The sequence below is a fragment of the Phacochoerus africanus genome, chromosome 9 (genome assembly GCF_016906955.1).
Source record: "Phacochoerus africanus isolate WHEZ1 chromosome 9, ROS_Pafr_v1, whole genome shotgun sequence".
Classification (NCBI taxonomy): Eukaryota; Metazoa; Chordata; class Mammalia; order Artiodactyla; family Suidae; genus Phacochoerus; species Phacochoerus africanus.
Window position 1 is genome coordinate 127,623,076 of NC_062552.1, and position 13,882 is coordinate 127,636,957.

The 13,882-nt window shown below is 64.4% G+C and overlaps 1 protein-coding gene across 6 annotated transcripts; it reads left to right on the forward strand.

Moving 5' to 3' along the window:
* Window positions 1-5,164: 5,164 nt before the first annotated feature.
* On the forward strand, window positions 5,165-12,252 carry PLD4 (phospholipase D family member 4). 6 transcript variants are annotated; one of them, XM_047796500.1, is made up of 11 exons: window positions 5,165-5,292; window positions 7,014-7,103; window positions 7,402-7,601; window positions 8,125-8,308; window positions 8,472-8,592; window positions 9,067-9,194; window positions 9,941-10,141; window positions 10,793-10,932; window positions 11,053-11,218; window positions 11,288-11,384; window positions 11,791-12,252. In XM_047796500.1, the coding sequence occupies exons 1-11, from the start codon at window positions 5,266-5,268 to the stop codon at window positions 11,991-11,993; spliced, it is 1,557 nt and encodes a 518-aa protein (XP_047652456.1). In that variant the 5' UTR covers window positions 5,165-5,265; the 3' UTR covers window positions 11,994-12,252. The 6 variants fall into 6 exon arrangements, with proteins under 6 accessions (XP_047652456.1, XP_047652457.1, XP_047652460.1 ...); XM_047796501.1 differs by having other exon boundaries at window positions 7,408-7,601; XM_047796504.1 differs by having other exon boundaries at window positions 7,492-7,601.
* The last annotated feature ends 1,630 nt before the right edge of the window (window positions 12,253-13,882 follow it).

Below are 13,882 nucleotides of genomic sequence, written 5' to 3' on the forward strand. Positions count from 1 at the left end.
GTTCTTTTCCCATCTCCTGCTCTGCTCCCCACACCTGCTCTGCTCCCCAGACTCTGGTCCCACAGAGCTCTGTCCCCGGACACGCAAACCCCACGGCAAGTCGTTCCGTTTGGCCCTCTGCATGCACCTCTCCCCGGTCCCTTACCCGACTGGGTGCCCACGTTTCCCTCTCTGGTCACTTCCAACCGATCTCCACTGTTTTTGTGTGTTTGCTGTGGTAAAATCTCAGTTACTTTGCTGGTGGCAGGGGAAGTGTTTTCATTTCCCCTTTTCCTTTCTCTCTGTGTGGTACTCTAAGGCGGTGGTTATTCTCTTTCTGCATTTAAAAAATATCATTGCATCGTGTTCTGGGTTTCATTGCTTATGTGGAGGAGTCAAGGGTCACTGTTGCTCCTTGGGGACTGTGCCTTTTCTCCTGGCTTTTTGACTTTTATTTATGTATTTTTGTGGCTACGCCCATGACATGTGACAGCTCCTGGGCCGGGGATCAAACCCACACCATAGCAGTGGGCCGAGCCTCAGCAGTGACAATGCTGGATCCCTAACCTGCTGAGCCACCGGGGAACTCTTTTCCTGGCTCTTGGAGATTTTTCTCTTTGTTGTTCGCTGTTGTTCGGTGGTTTGACTGCAGCGCGCCCGGGACCGCTGGGATGGCTCTGGGCTGTGACACGCAGCACTTCCGAGTCCTAGCCTGCCTGTCTTTTGCCAGGTTTGCCGACGCCTCCTCCAGCTCTGCAGATTTTGGTCCACCCCACGCCAGCCTTCCCTTTCCCAGCTCCGTTGGTGTAGACGTTAGCGCTTTCTCCCATGTCCTGTGTCTCTTCTGCGCCTTCCCCTGTGCCTTCCACACGCGCTCTCCCTGTGCGCAGGCCTTCCCGTCTGCCGGCCTAAACCGCAGCTCTCTGCCCTGCTCCCCCTGCCGTCCGAGTCGCCAGCGGCCCGGCTCCTGCACTTTGCTGTGCTTGGTTTATTTTTAGTTCTAGAAAATGTATTTGGCCTCTGAAAACGCCTCTCACCTCCGTGAACATTCCCGATGCGTCACCTATTGTTCGGAACGCGCCGGTGGCGGTGATTTCGGAGCTAGGGCTCCATGGCTCTGGGACCTGGAGGCTCTGCTTTCACGTCTGGTTCTGCTTCTGGATGCGCCTGGGGACTCTCGCTTTAAAATGACAAGCGCTGTGAGTGAAAAGAGAATGCCGATTCTCTGGATGCTGTCGCATGTCCTCAGAGAGGCTCACGCATCCCCTGGCCCAGGGACTCAGCCGGCCCGATGCTGTGTTTGCTGTGGTTCTGGGGCTCGGCCTCCTGGGATCCCAGCGGAGAGCCAGGCGAGCTTATCGGCTCCCCCCAAGTTGCAGGAGACCCTGACCTTGATTCTGTGTCCCCGGAGCTGGAACACCATCGAGCGTTCTTCAGCTTGGATCCAGCCGGCGCTGGGCCTCTGGGCCCGGCCAGGGCTGCATAGGAGGGCACGCACGGAGGCCCGTGCTCTTCTCCGCTCCCCGTCCTTGCACAAACCTTGACCCCCTCCAGCCCCGGTGGCCCTCGCAGCCCCGAGCGCCCGCTTCCGCCCCAGCTCTGTGAGCCAGAGCCGCCCTGCCCCTTCGCAGCCCATCCCGCCCAACGCGGCCTTCCTCCTCACCGCTCCGTCCCTGCCGGGGGAACCCCAGACGTGCTCGCTGGAAATAAAATCAGAACTAGACAGAGAGCTGAGACAAAAGACAGGGACCCCCCGCCCCACGGTACCAGCAACCGGATGGAATGTGAAAGGCGGGGAGTCAAGGAGTGGACGGGTGGGGGCTGGGGGCGCAGTTACGGGCTGGGAGTCACCCCAAGGCTGAGCTCGTGGTGCTGCCCGTCCACCCAGAGCAGAAGATAAGGGCTGACGCCTGGTCAGGGGACAGCAGATGTTAAGAACCCTGTTCAGAACAAGAACAAGAAAAAGAAAAAAGGAGAAAAGAGAGAGACCCCTCTTCAGAGGTTCCTGCTGCCGCACAGGGGCTTGAGGTCCGATGTTGTCCCTGCTGTGGCTCGGTTCGATCCCTGGCCCAGGAACTTCTCATGCCATGGGGGCTGCCAAAAAAAACCCCAGTCCTGTTCAGAGCTGAGTGTTCCAAAGGTTGTGCCCACGGGGAGAGGGGCCAGAAGCGCTCGAGGGGTCAGGACGCCCGTGAGCCGGAAGGAGGCCTGTCTAGTCCCGGGTCCTCGGTGAGGGAAACGCCTGCGTAGCGAGGACGTGAGCCCTCGGGGAAAGCTGCGGCCGAGAAGCAGAGCCGAAGAAAGAGCGGGAAGGTTGGTCCCTGCAGGTCAGCCGGCTGCAGAAGGTGAGTCGCGTGCGAGGAAGGCGGCGAGGCGGCCTGGCAGGGGAGGACGGCAGCGAGATCCGCGTGTCACGGCGCGAGCCTGAGGAAGTCGGGGAGAGGCTTTTCCCAAGGCGACGAGGGGGAAACCTTCCAGGAGTGATCAAAGCCACAAATCCTCGAATTCGAGGGGCACGAGTCCCAGGAGGGATGTATAATTAATTAAAGAGGCAGCTTCGACACAACACATAAATCAACTATAATTTAACAAAAAACTAAAAATTATAAAAATAAACTCTGGCTAGAGAAGAGGCTAAGGGACAAATTAGAAGTTGGGATTAGTGTATACAGACCACCATGCGTACGACAGAGAAACCAGGAGTTGCCGTGGCAGCACAGCGGAAACGAATCCGACTAGGAACCACGAGCTTGCGGGTTCCACCCCTGGCTTTGCTTCCTGGGTTCAGGATCCTGCGTTGCTGTGGCTGTGGCGTAGGCTGGCAGCTGTAGCTCCTATTCCACCCCTAGCCTGTGAACCTCCACATGCCTCAGGTGGAGCCCTAAAAAAAAAAAAAAAAAAAATTTGTTGGGCGTTCCCATCAGGGCTCAGTGGTAACAAACCTGACTAGTATCCATGAGGACGCAGGTTCGATCCCTGGCCTCGCTCAGTGGGTTAAGGATCCGGCATTGCCGTGCGCTGTGGCGTAGGTCGCAGGTGTGGCTTCGTTTGTTTGGAAAGCTCGCCGCAGCGTTTACAGGTGAGATGGTCCTTCTTTCTTTTCTTTCTTGTTTTTGGCCCAGAGTCACTGCAGTGACAACACAGGATCCTTGACTCACTGAGCCACAAGGAAACTGTTTGTTTTTTTGTTTGTTTGTTTGTTTGTTTGTTTTGTCTTTTTGTCGTTTCTTGGGCTGCTCCTGCAGCATATGGAGGTTCCCAGGCTAGGGGTCCAATCAGAGCTGTAGCCCCCGGCCTACGCCAGAGCCACAGCAACGTGGGATCCGAGCCGCGTCTGCAACCTGCACCACAGCTCACGGCAACGCCGGATCCTTAACCCACTGAGCAAGGCCAGGGATCGAACCCACAACCTCATGGTTCCTAGTCGGATTCGTTAACCACTGAGCCACGACAGGAACTCCCTGTTTGTTTTTTAATTGACGTGCCGTTTATTTACAATATTATATAAATCACGGGTGCACGATACAGTGATTCACAATTTTTAAACGTTATACTCCTTTTACAGTTATTATAAAATACCAGCTGTATTCCCCATGTTGTGAAATTCCTCCTTTTTGTCTTTTTTTTTAGGCCGCACCTGCGTATGGAGGGTCCCAGGCTAGGGGTCGAATTGGAGCTGCAGCTGCCAGCCTCCACCACAGCCATAGCCACACAGGATCCAAGCCGCTTCTGCGACCCGCACCACGGCTCACGGCAACACTGGATCCTTTAACTCACTGAGTGAGGCCAGGGATGGAACCTGCGTCCTCACGGACCCCAGTCAGGTTCCTTCCTGAAGTAGATGTGCCGCACGCGGGCCGTCACGAGCGCCAAGGAAGAGCACGTGGGTCTTTGCACTGCGCTCTCCACGCTTGGTGTGTCCGAGATTTTCTGAAAAGAAAAGCACTCTCGGTGAGGCGGCAGAGGGAGAGAAGGAAAAAAAAAGTCACAAAACTGACGGTTCTGAAAACACAGCAGCTCCTCCAAACCTACGAGAGAGAGTCAACAACTCTGTAAAAACGGCCAAACCCACAAACAGGACTTTGCAGAAGAGGAGACCCCATGGCCAGCAAACACGCGGGCACACGCAGCAGGGTCCAGGGAGCTGCCCGCTGCAGCCCCCTTCACAGGGCTTAAAACGTCAGTGCCCCCAGGTCTGGGGACCCTGGGGTACCACGGGAACCCTTCAAACAACACCCGGCACCATCTTGGAAGGTGGAGAGGTACGTCGCACCCGTTAGGAGATGGGGCCAGCGACCCCTCCCCCAGACGAGGGCTGACCCCCAGGCTGCACTGGGACGGCGTGGAAGGAAGTGCAGGGGCCTGGGGGGCAGCCGGTGGCACGTTCCCCCCTCTCTTCCCAGCGCCCCCCTTGCTGCCCGGGAACCCTGCCCTCGGGGCCTGCTCCCCACCTGAGCGGCGTCCTGTTCCCTGGTCACCCTAAGTCAGCAGCCTGGACAGGGCCCCTGCAGCCCCTGCCCTGCCGGCATCTTACCGGTGGGGCCGGGCACACACCCAGACCTCAGGCGAAGTGAAGGGCTAGTCTCAAGCGCCCCCCGCCCCGCCGTCTGTGTTCAGAGAGTCCCCATTCGAGCGGGGTTGGGGGCGGGGGGAGCAAAGGGAGGCAGAGCTCCCGGCTGAGCACGGCAAACTGTAGCCAGGCCTGCCTTTGCAGACAGGCAGGTGAGCCGCCCACCTGCCTTCTCCAGGATGGAGGTCCGAGCCGGCTCCATTTCCCAGCCTCCCTTGCAGCTAGATGCGGCCACGTGGCTAAGTCCTGAATCACGAGACACGAGTGGAAGCGTCTTGCGGGGCTCCCAGGATGTCTCCTCTGGGGTACCCCTATGCTCTGCTAGGAGCACGAGGTGATGGCTGAGCTCCAGCAGCCATTGTGGGGCCATGAAGCTGCCAGGCACCTTTAAGGATTGGGAGCAGAGAGCTTGAGGGACCCTGCTCCTGACGGCTGCCAGCGACCTGGTCAGTCGCTCAAGCCCTGGCTCTCTGGGTCTCAGCGGTTTGCACGAATTTAACTCAGACACACAGGCTGGTATCTGAGGGGGCAGGGCATTTTCTCTGGAGGTGAAAGTTCTCAGCCCCACCCGGCACTGGCCCATCCAGCTCCGGATGTCTGTCGGGTGCGGAGGAGGTTCTAGGACCAGGAGGAAGTAGCTAGAAGGGGAAGCGGCTGCAGAGAGAAGGCAGGTGCACAGCCCAGAGGCAGCCTCTGAGCCTGCCGGCAAAGCCAAGATGAATGCCAAGGCAGGACCCCCAGAGGTAAGTGCGGGGGGCCTGATGGGAGGGCCAGGCCAGGGGCCCACTGTCCTGCGGCCTCGTACTGCCAGCAGCCCTAAGCAGAGGGTCACAAAGCCTCCAGCTGGGCCGGCAGACCACCTGTTCCTCTACCAGCTGGGCAACCTGGACCCCCAGAGCCTCAGGGTCTCCCAGCAGGTTGACCACAGGCCCACCGCAGCGCCCTGCCCCAGCCGTGGGGGCAGCCGTGCCCCACACCCGGTCGAGCAGACAGTCCGGCCCTTCCAGCCTTGACCTCCCACGGCTGCGGGGCCCACGGCTGCCACGTGGGGCTGGGGGCCTATGGTCTCCCAGCCCCTCCCAGCCCTGAGATGCCGGCTCTAGTGGGTGGTCCCCTCCTGCAGCTGGCCCCACCCCTGGACACGAAGAGCCCCCAGGGCTGGAGCTGCCTAAGCCCCCCCACCCCAGGTGGCGGCCTCCCCAGGTCCATGTGGCTCCCAACAGCTCCGAGGAGGAGGAGACGCTCTGGGGATGGGTGGCCTGACAGGGGCCTCGGACTGGCCCTGAGTCCAGGTGGGGGTTGCGGGGGCGGGGTTGCTGGGCCCCGGCCTTGCTGGCTGCCTGGGGCCCCGAGGGTGCAGGGCGGGGAGCCCTATCCAAGGCTGGCCCTGGGCTCCCACCCAGGCCTGCACACCGACGGCCCCTCCTGAGACTCAGTGAGGGGTCCCGGCTGCCGGTTCACTATGGAGGCTCGAGGGGGTGCCCTGGGGTGAAGAGGCCCAGGGGTCCCCTCTGCGGGATGGGGGTGGGGAGGCACCCCGACTCCCATCTTGGGGGCTCCCCAGCATGGGGGCACTGGGCCTCAGGGGCTCTGGTTTCCTGTCCCCCCCCCACCAACGGCTCTGGCTCAGGACAGACACAGCCCCCAGACCCTGCGGCCGTGCCTTCCCCACACTGAGGCCGGCCAGCGTGTCCTGCAGGAGGACAGCCCTACAGAGCCTACGGGGCCCGTGCTGACGGCCTGGCTCTCCAGGCCCCAGTGTGCCCTGCCGCACTGCACCCCTAGGCCCAGGGGCCACTTCCCCACCAAGGCCAGGAGGGAAGCTGCACCCGCCCCCACGGCCTCTCAGATGCTGGCTGGCCGGGCCAGGCGGGGGGAGCAGGCTGGGCTGAGCCGGGTGCTCTGGGGAGGGGGCCAGCTCGCGTGGGAGGGGCTGCTCTGCGGGACGAGAGGAGGCCTCGGTCCTCCGCTGGCTGCAGAGGGAGGGCCCTGAAAGGGCACCGGGTCCGGACTCGGCCCCAGCCCCCCAGCAGCAACGCGCTCTGTGCCAGGTCTGCCTGGCTCCCAGGACAGGGGCCCAGCCTGGGCAGGGAAGCAGCTCTTTACAGCCCAGTGTCGAGAGGGCCAAGCCCGAAAGCAGAAATAGCAGCAGACACGTTGAGGTTGTGGCTGAAACGAGGAACTGAGATTCAGACGCCCGCACGCCCACCGAGAGGGAGTCCGAGAGGGAAAACAGTGCTCACATGTGCCCCGGGCACAGACGGGCACACACACACACACACACACACACACACACACACACACTACAGACAGGCCAGGGACTTGCCAGCTGTAGGCCGGGTCAGGGGAGGATGCAGCACTGGGTGTTTGGGTCCTCACGGGGTGGCATCCCCAGAGGGCAGCTGCCCAGGCCCTGTGCCAGCCGGGACTGGAGCTGTGGGTGATGCCAGGTCGCCCCGTGCAGGTGCTGAGGCCTCTGCAGAGAACATCGGCAGCCCCTGCGTGGCCCTGTTCCGTGCGTCTCCGAAGCGCAGGGGACCAGGGGGCCGGCACGGTAGGACTGGGGGAAGGAGGGAGGGTGCCCGGCAGACCCGTAGGACCCATGGCCGAACCAGGCACGGGAGACGGGGGCCCCCTGCTCAGTCTCAGAGGGAGCCAGCCAGTTACCCCATGGCCTTAGGGTGGGCCCCAGGCCCCCCGATGCCATCCTTGCCCATGCCAGCCCCACCCTGGCCGCAGGCCTGGCCCTCCCTGGTGTGGGGATAGTCCGTCTTGGCACTGGGGTCCAACAGGCCCACCAGGCAGGGCACAGCCACGTCATCTGGGGAGCCCGTGGTGAGGTCTTTCTCCAGTTGCAGGTGCTGGGGTCGCTGGCCGGGCTGTGGCTGGGCGCCGTGACTTTCGCCTGCCTCCTGTGGCTGGTGCTCTCTCCTTCCACCCAGGGCCAAGTGCACCCTGACGAAGGGCCCCCCGAGACTTGGGGCCTTGGCTCCAGCCTGGCCTGGGAGGCCCTGGGAGGGGAGGCCCGGCAGCTGCAGAATGACTCCTGCCGGTGAGTGGCTTCTGGGCTCTGCGGGGTGGCGTCTCTGGCCGCTGCCTCTCTTTCCGCTGGCTCTCCCCAGTAGGGTGCACTGCCCTCCGCCACCCGCTCTTGGAAGAGGTGGGGGGTGGGCGGAGGCTGGGGTGGGGGAGGATGACCAGGGCTGCTCTTGGCAGCAAACACAGGCTGCCCCCCACGGACCTGGCGAGGTGGTGAGCCCAGGTCCTGCCAAGCTGAGGTGGCAGCGGGGGGCCCGCCATGGGGTCCTGGAATCCCAGCACCTCCCCAGGAAGGAACCCACTGTGCGCACGCCCCTTGAAGGAGAGAGTGCTCACCTCCCCGACCAGCCCTTCCCTCTGAAGCAAAGCCAGGCCCCCACACCTCGGGCCCTAGCCCGGGCCGCTCTTCGTGGCACCTCCCTGCACCCTGCCCTGCCCCGTGCGGCCCCTCCTGCACCCTTGGCCTGGGCCCGGCCGCTGGCGACGCGAGGCAGGCGGGTGGCCCCTGCGCGCATGCTCGGCCCCTCCCTCTGCAGGCTTGTCCTCGTGGAGAGCATCCCTCAGGACCTGCCGTCTGTGGTGGGCAGCCCGTCCGCCCAGCCCCTGGCCCAGGCCTGGCTGCAGCTGCTGGATGCCGCCCAGGAGAGCATCCACGTGGCCTCCTTCTACTGGTCTCTCACGGGGCCTGACATCGGGGTCAACGACTCGTCCTCACGGCTGGTACGCCTGGCCCCTCCCCTGCTCGGAGGCTGCAGGCCGTCAGGGAGCCGTCTGGCGGGCGGCATGTCTGATGGAGCTGTGGGCAGTCGGGGTGGCCTCGTGGGAGAGGTCTGGGTCCTCCGGGGGGGAGGGGTGGCCCCTCACGGCTGGCCTGCTCTCCCAGGGAGAGGCCCTTCTGCAGAAGCTGCAGGAGCTGCTGGATAGGAATGTCTCCCTGGCGGTGGCCACCAGCGCCCCGACACTGGCCAGGAAGTCCACCGACCTGCAGGTCCTGGCGGCCCGAGGTAGGTGCCTGCGCCATGGGCCCCGGGCCCCCGGGGAGGGGCGGGGGCTGACCTGCCGCTGACCTGGCACAGGGCGAGAGCAGTGGCGCTGCTTGGGGGAGGCTAGGGGCCCAGGGCTGCGAGCACCTTCCAGTGGGCTTCCCTCGGGGCCGGTTCCAAGGAGCCTGACGCGTCCTTTCCCATGGGCAGAGCACAGGGTGGGGTCTCCGGGCCCTGCTGAGCCCAGCTGCTTGGACCTGTGGGCGGAGGCTCAGCCGGGAGCAAGAGGCAGCAGGCACAATCCTCACGGAGCCAGGCTGCCTGGAGGGACCCGGGCAGGTCGATGCCTCAGTTTTCCCACCTGTAAAATGGGGGTGCTGGTAACATCCACTGAGAGGGGCTGCTGGGAGGAGATAGGAATGCACCTGACCACAAAGGGCTGCGAATCGGCTCAGCGCGAGGCTAGCTGACCCGCTGTCCTTCACGCTCGGCCAGGAGCCCAGGTGCGACAGGTGCCCATGGGGAAGTTCACCGGCGGCGTCTTGCACTCCAAATTCTGGGTCGTGGATGGGCGGCACGTCTACGTGGGCAGCGCCAACATGGACTGGCGGTCCCTGACACAGGTGAGTCCCAGACCCGCCTGGAGCGTGCCCTCCCCGAGCCCCCAGGGCTGCATGACGCTGACCGCTTGGACTCAGGCAGAACGTCACAGAAGCACACGGAAGATGCTGGGGCCACCTTATCCAGGGAGCCGCACGGGGCACAAGCCCTTTCAGGAAAAGCAAGGCTTTAAACACATGTGGTCCCCAGCGGTATCAGCGATTGCCACTTGGCAGTGAGGAATGAGTTTTTCTTTCTCCTTTGTGCGTTTATGCGTGGCCCATCCTTTCTGGTATTGTTTTGAATGCTGGAATACAATGTTTAAGAAAAGCAGGGGCCAGAGTTCCCGCTGTGGCTCGGCAGGTTAAGAACCTACATCATAGTGCTGGAGAAGGTGCGGGTTTGATCCCTGGCCTTGCTCAGTGGGTTAAGGATCCAGGGTTGCCCCAAACCGCAACATAGGCCAGAGATGTGGCTCAGATCCAGTGTCGCCGTGGCTGCAGCTCAGATTTGTCCCCGAGCTCAGGAACTCCCATAAGCTGCAGGTGCAGCCGAAAAAAGAAAAAGAAAAACGGACCCCACTGGGCACCCCACAGGAGGGCTCCCCCGGCCCAGTACAGGTGCCGTTTACACCGTGGTAAAGAGCACGGATGGGTGAGGCTGCGGTGGACCAGCCATCTGGGGGCTGCACCTGCCAGCACCCCTAGCCCCCGGGGCCACACGGCCTCTCCGAGGGGCACCTCCCACAGCCCCTGCCCGGGTCCCCCAGGTGAAGGAGCTCGGTGCCATCATCTACAACTGCAGCCGCCTGGCCCAGGACCTGGAGAAGACCTTCCAGACCTACTGGGTGTTGGGGGCGCCGAAGGCTGTCCTCCCCAAACCCTGGCCCCGGAACTTCTCCACCCACTTCAACCGCTTCCACCCCTTCCAGGACCACTTTGACGGGGTGCCCACCGCTGCCTACTTCTCGGTAAGACCTGTGGGTGCCCTCTGCCCTCCCAGCCGGCCAGACCCACTGGGAACCCCACCCCACCCTGGGCCCGCCCTGCAGACACCACGGCACCGGCTAGGCCCTCAGGGCAATGACCTGCAGCCAGTGGCGTGGGCCGGGCTGGGGTCGCGGCGTGTGGGGCTGTGCCAGGAGGCAGGCTGAGCGCCAGGAGAGGACGCGTTCATCGGCACCCACAGGAGACGGGCGGCGGGGGGGTGGGGGGGGACAGGCCCTGGGGGTCTCCAGGCTCACTGTGGGTGGTCAAAAGGCTCTGACTCGGGACCAGAGTGGGTGGGAAGGGGGGCAGTTGGTCAAGCGATTCCGTGACTCTGCGTGGACCGGGAAGGGAGATGAGGGGCACGCGGTCATGCCCACCAGCTGGTGCCCCCGTGCTGGTCTAAGTGGGGACGCAGGGCTGCCTCCCTGGGTGGGAGCCCAGCTGCACACACACAGCAGCGGCCCCGAGGCCCTGAGAAGACCCTCCCCCCCTCCCCACCTCTCCAGGCAGCCGCTCTGGCTTCCTCCTGGTTCCCAGCGCTGGGGAGTGGGGGCCCTGAGGGGCCCCAGTTCAGGAACAGGTGGCTCAGGGTGGGCCCCGCCGTGCCCTCAGGGACCGCTCTGTCCGCACAGGCTTCGCCGCCCGCACTCTGCCCGGCTGGCCGCACCCGGGACCTGGATGCGCTGCTGGCGGTGATGGGGGGCGCCCGGGAGTTCATCTACGCCTCGGTGATGGAGTATTTCCCCACCTCCCGCTTCCGCCACCCCCCCAGGTGGGTCGGGCAGGAGCCGGACGATCCTGGAGGGTGGAGGCCGCTCCTGCTGCGGGCAGCGCCTGGCCTGTCTCCTCTCCCGCCAGGACCCCTGAGCACCCCCTCCCCACCCCTCCCCAGATACTGGCCGGCGCTGGACACGGCGCTGCGGGTGGCAGCCGTCGGCAGGGGCGTGCGGGTGCGCCTGCTGGTCAGCTGCTGGCTCAACACGGACCCCAGCATGTTCCCCTACCTGCGCTCCCTGCAGGCCCTCAGCAACCCCGCCGCCAACGTCTCCGTGGACGTGGTGAGGCCCCGCTCCCTGCTGGGTGGGGAAGCAGCCTCGCCCGCCCCGACTCACCCTCTCTGTCCCCAGAAAGTCTTCATCGTGCCAGTGGGGAACCACTCCAACATCCCATTCAGCAGAGTGAACCACAGCAAGTTCATGGTCACGGAGAAGGCGGCCTACATAGGTGAGCAGGGCCAGGGCCCCCCGAGCCCTTAGAGGCACCCAGGGAGTGACGGCACACGCAGGCCACACAAGCCTACGGAAGGGGGGGCGTCGGCGGGCCGTGGCTGGGGTGCTGGAGGGGGCTCTGCTCTTCTGTCCAGCCTGGTCCCCTCGGGACCACACGGAGGGGGACTGTTCAAGGGTCAGGGTCTCCCCAGCAGGCAGCAGCCCCGCTGTCACTGGGCCCACAGGGGAGTCCCCAGATCCCAGGGCCCGGGCACCCAGCTCCCAGGGTGATGTGGGAGTCGTCTCCGTGGAAAGAGCTGGCTGCCCCCCACCACAGAGAGGGGCCACGTGGCCGGGATTGGATGACGGCCACAGGACTGGGCCGGGTCACCCAGCGTCGCCTTCCGCCCACCTGCCCGCAGGCACGTCCAACTGGTCGGAAGACTACTTCACCAGCACCTCGGGGGTGGGCCTGGTGGTCAGCCAGCGGGCCCCCCACACCCAGCCGGGGACGGCCACTGTGCAGGAGCAGCTGCGGCAACTGTTTGAGCGAGACTGGAGCTCCCGCTATGCTGTAGGCCTAGACGGGCAGGCCCAGGGCCAGGACTGTGTTTGGCAGGGCTGAGGTCCAGCCCTTCCCGGCTGTGGGGCCCCACTGCTCCCGTCAGGCCTCCCTGCCCGGTCCCCAGTCTGGACGCCAAGCAGCTCCATCTGCCAAGCGCTGGTCAGGGGCAGCACTGCCCTGAGCAGGGCAGGTGCAAACTCTTTGCTCTCCAAATCTAGCCCCTTAAACCCCACCTCCTCCAGGGAGCCCTCCAGGATGCCCCTCCCCGACTCCCAGAGAACCGCAACTCCTGCCTTTAGAATACGTGTGTGCCTCCCCATCTTGGTGTGAGTCTGTGTGGGGCTGTGCCCGCCCTCTCAGCGCCCGGCTGGAGATCAGCCGTTACCCACCCGCGAGGGGTCTGTGTCCGCGTGGGGCTGGGCATTTGCCACGGGAGCCTCTGACTCTCCCCAGCGCCCAGTCCTGGGCCCACAGGAACCCGGGGACAGAGCAGACGGCTGGTGCAGCAAGAGGAGGGGGACCCAGGCCTCGGGGGGAGGGGCTGGTGCCTTGTGGGTGGATCAAGGCCTATGAGGGTGGGGCTTGTGCCCGAGGTGGCGGGGGGGGCGGGGGGGACCCAGGCCTGTGGGGAAGGGGCTGGTTCTTAAGGGGAGGGGCCCAGGCCTGGGGAGCCCGATGCCCCTGCACCCAGCCCTGGTGTGGAAGGGGGCCAGAGCCCAGAGGACCTGGGTCTGAGCTGGGGGAGCGACAGCAGCTGGCGTGGGGACAGCACGCAGTCCCGGCCCTCACCCCCTCCTGGGCACGGCCTGGCGGAGGCAGGATTTTGGTCAGAGGACTCGAATCCTGCTCCTCTGGCAGGAGCGCTGGGCCTCCAGTCAGGCGTTTCTGACCTCGGCTTCCGAGCCCAGCGCCCTGGCTGAGGCGCCCAAGGCCACCTTAGGCTAGAGCTGGGTGCTGGCTCAGTGTGAGGAGACCCTGGCCGCAGAGGGAGTGGCCCAAGTGGGCGCCAGGTCCATCCTGGGCCAGTTTCCTGCCCCCACATCCTCTGGGCCCCCTGGGCTGGGCTGGTGCAGGACCCCTTCTACGCAGTGCCCTGGGAGGGTGGTCCCCAGAGCCAGCTGGCTCCCTGCCCAGACCTGTCCCCAAACCCAGCCTGGCTCCCTGCCCAGAACTGCGAAGCCCTGGAGAGGCTGCCATCGGTCCACGCGGGCCTGTGTGGCGTCCAGGGCCTCTGGGACTGGTCTATGAACTGCTCTCGGCGCCCCCTCCCCCAGGTCCCACCCCTGACCACGCTGCGGGGCAATGCCCCAGGAGTGGCAGGGCCCCAGGCCGGTCAGCCGTGGCGGGAGGGCTCCACGTGCCAGGCCAGGCTGGGATGACAGGCGGAGAGCCCGCAGCCAGCTCAAGGCCATTTCACACACCTTGGTTCTGGCGGCCACACCTCAGTGGGAAAGCAGACACCCTCACAGGAGACCCAGCCTGATGAGGTTGAGAGGCCTGGTGGCCCCTTCTGGAGTGTGGGCGCCGACCTTGCCTCCAGGAACCCACACCTTGTGTGACCCCTCCCCGGAGGGTAGGCAGCACCTGCCTGGCTTGGAAGAGGTAGGAGGCACAGAGGTGGGGTTGTCCCCCGCTGGTTCGATGAAAGAAGCCCCTAGCTGTCCCGGGGAGAGGTCCCTGCCGCAGGGCCCTGGGAGTGGCCTCCAGCCTCCAGCAAGCGAGAAACAGGGCCTCAGCACCCACCATGTGAGCGGTCAAGGCTGCCAGCAGCCCTGTGGGTTTTAGAAGGGGCTTATTTCCCAGTGAGCCCGGAGATGAGACCACAGCCCCCCGCCGCCCATGCTTTGACCTCAGCCTTGGGGGCCCAGCGGACCTCTGCTTGGACTCCTGACTCACAGAAACCGGGAGCTCATGAATATGTGTTGATTTAAGCCACTAATCTATGGCGG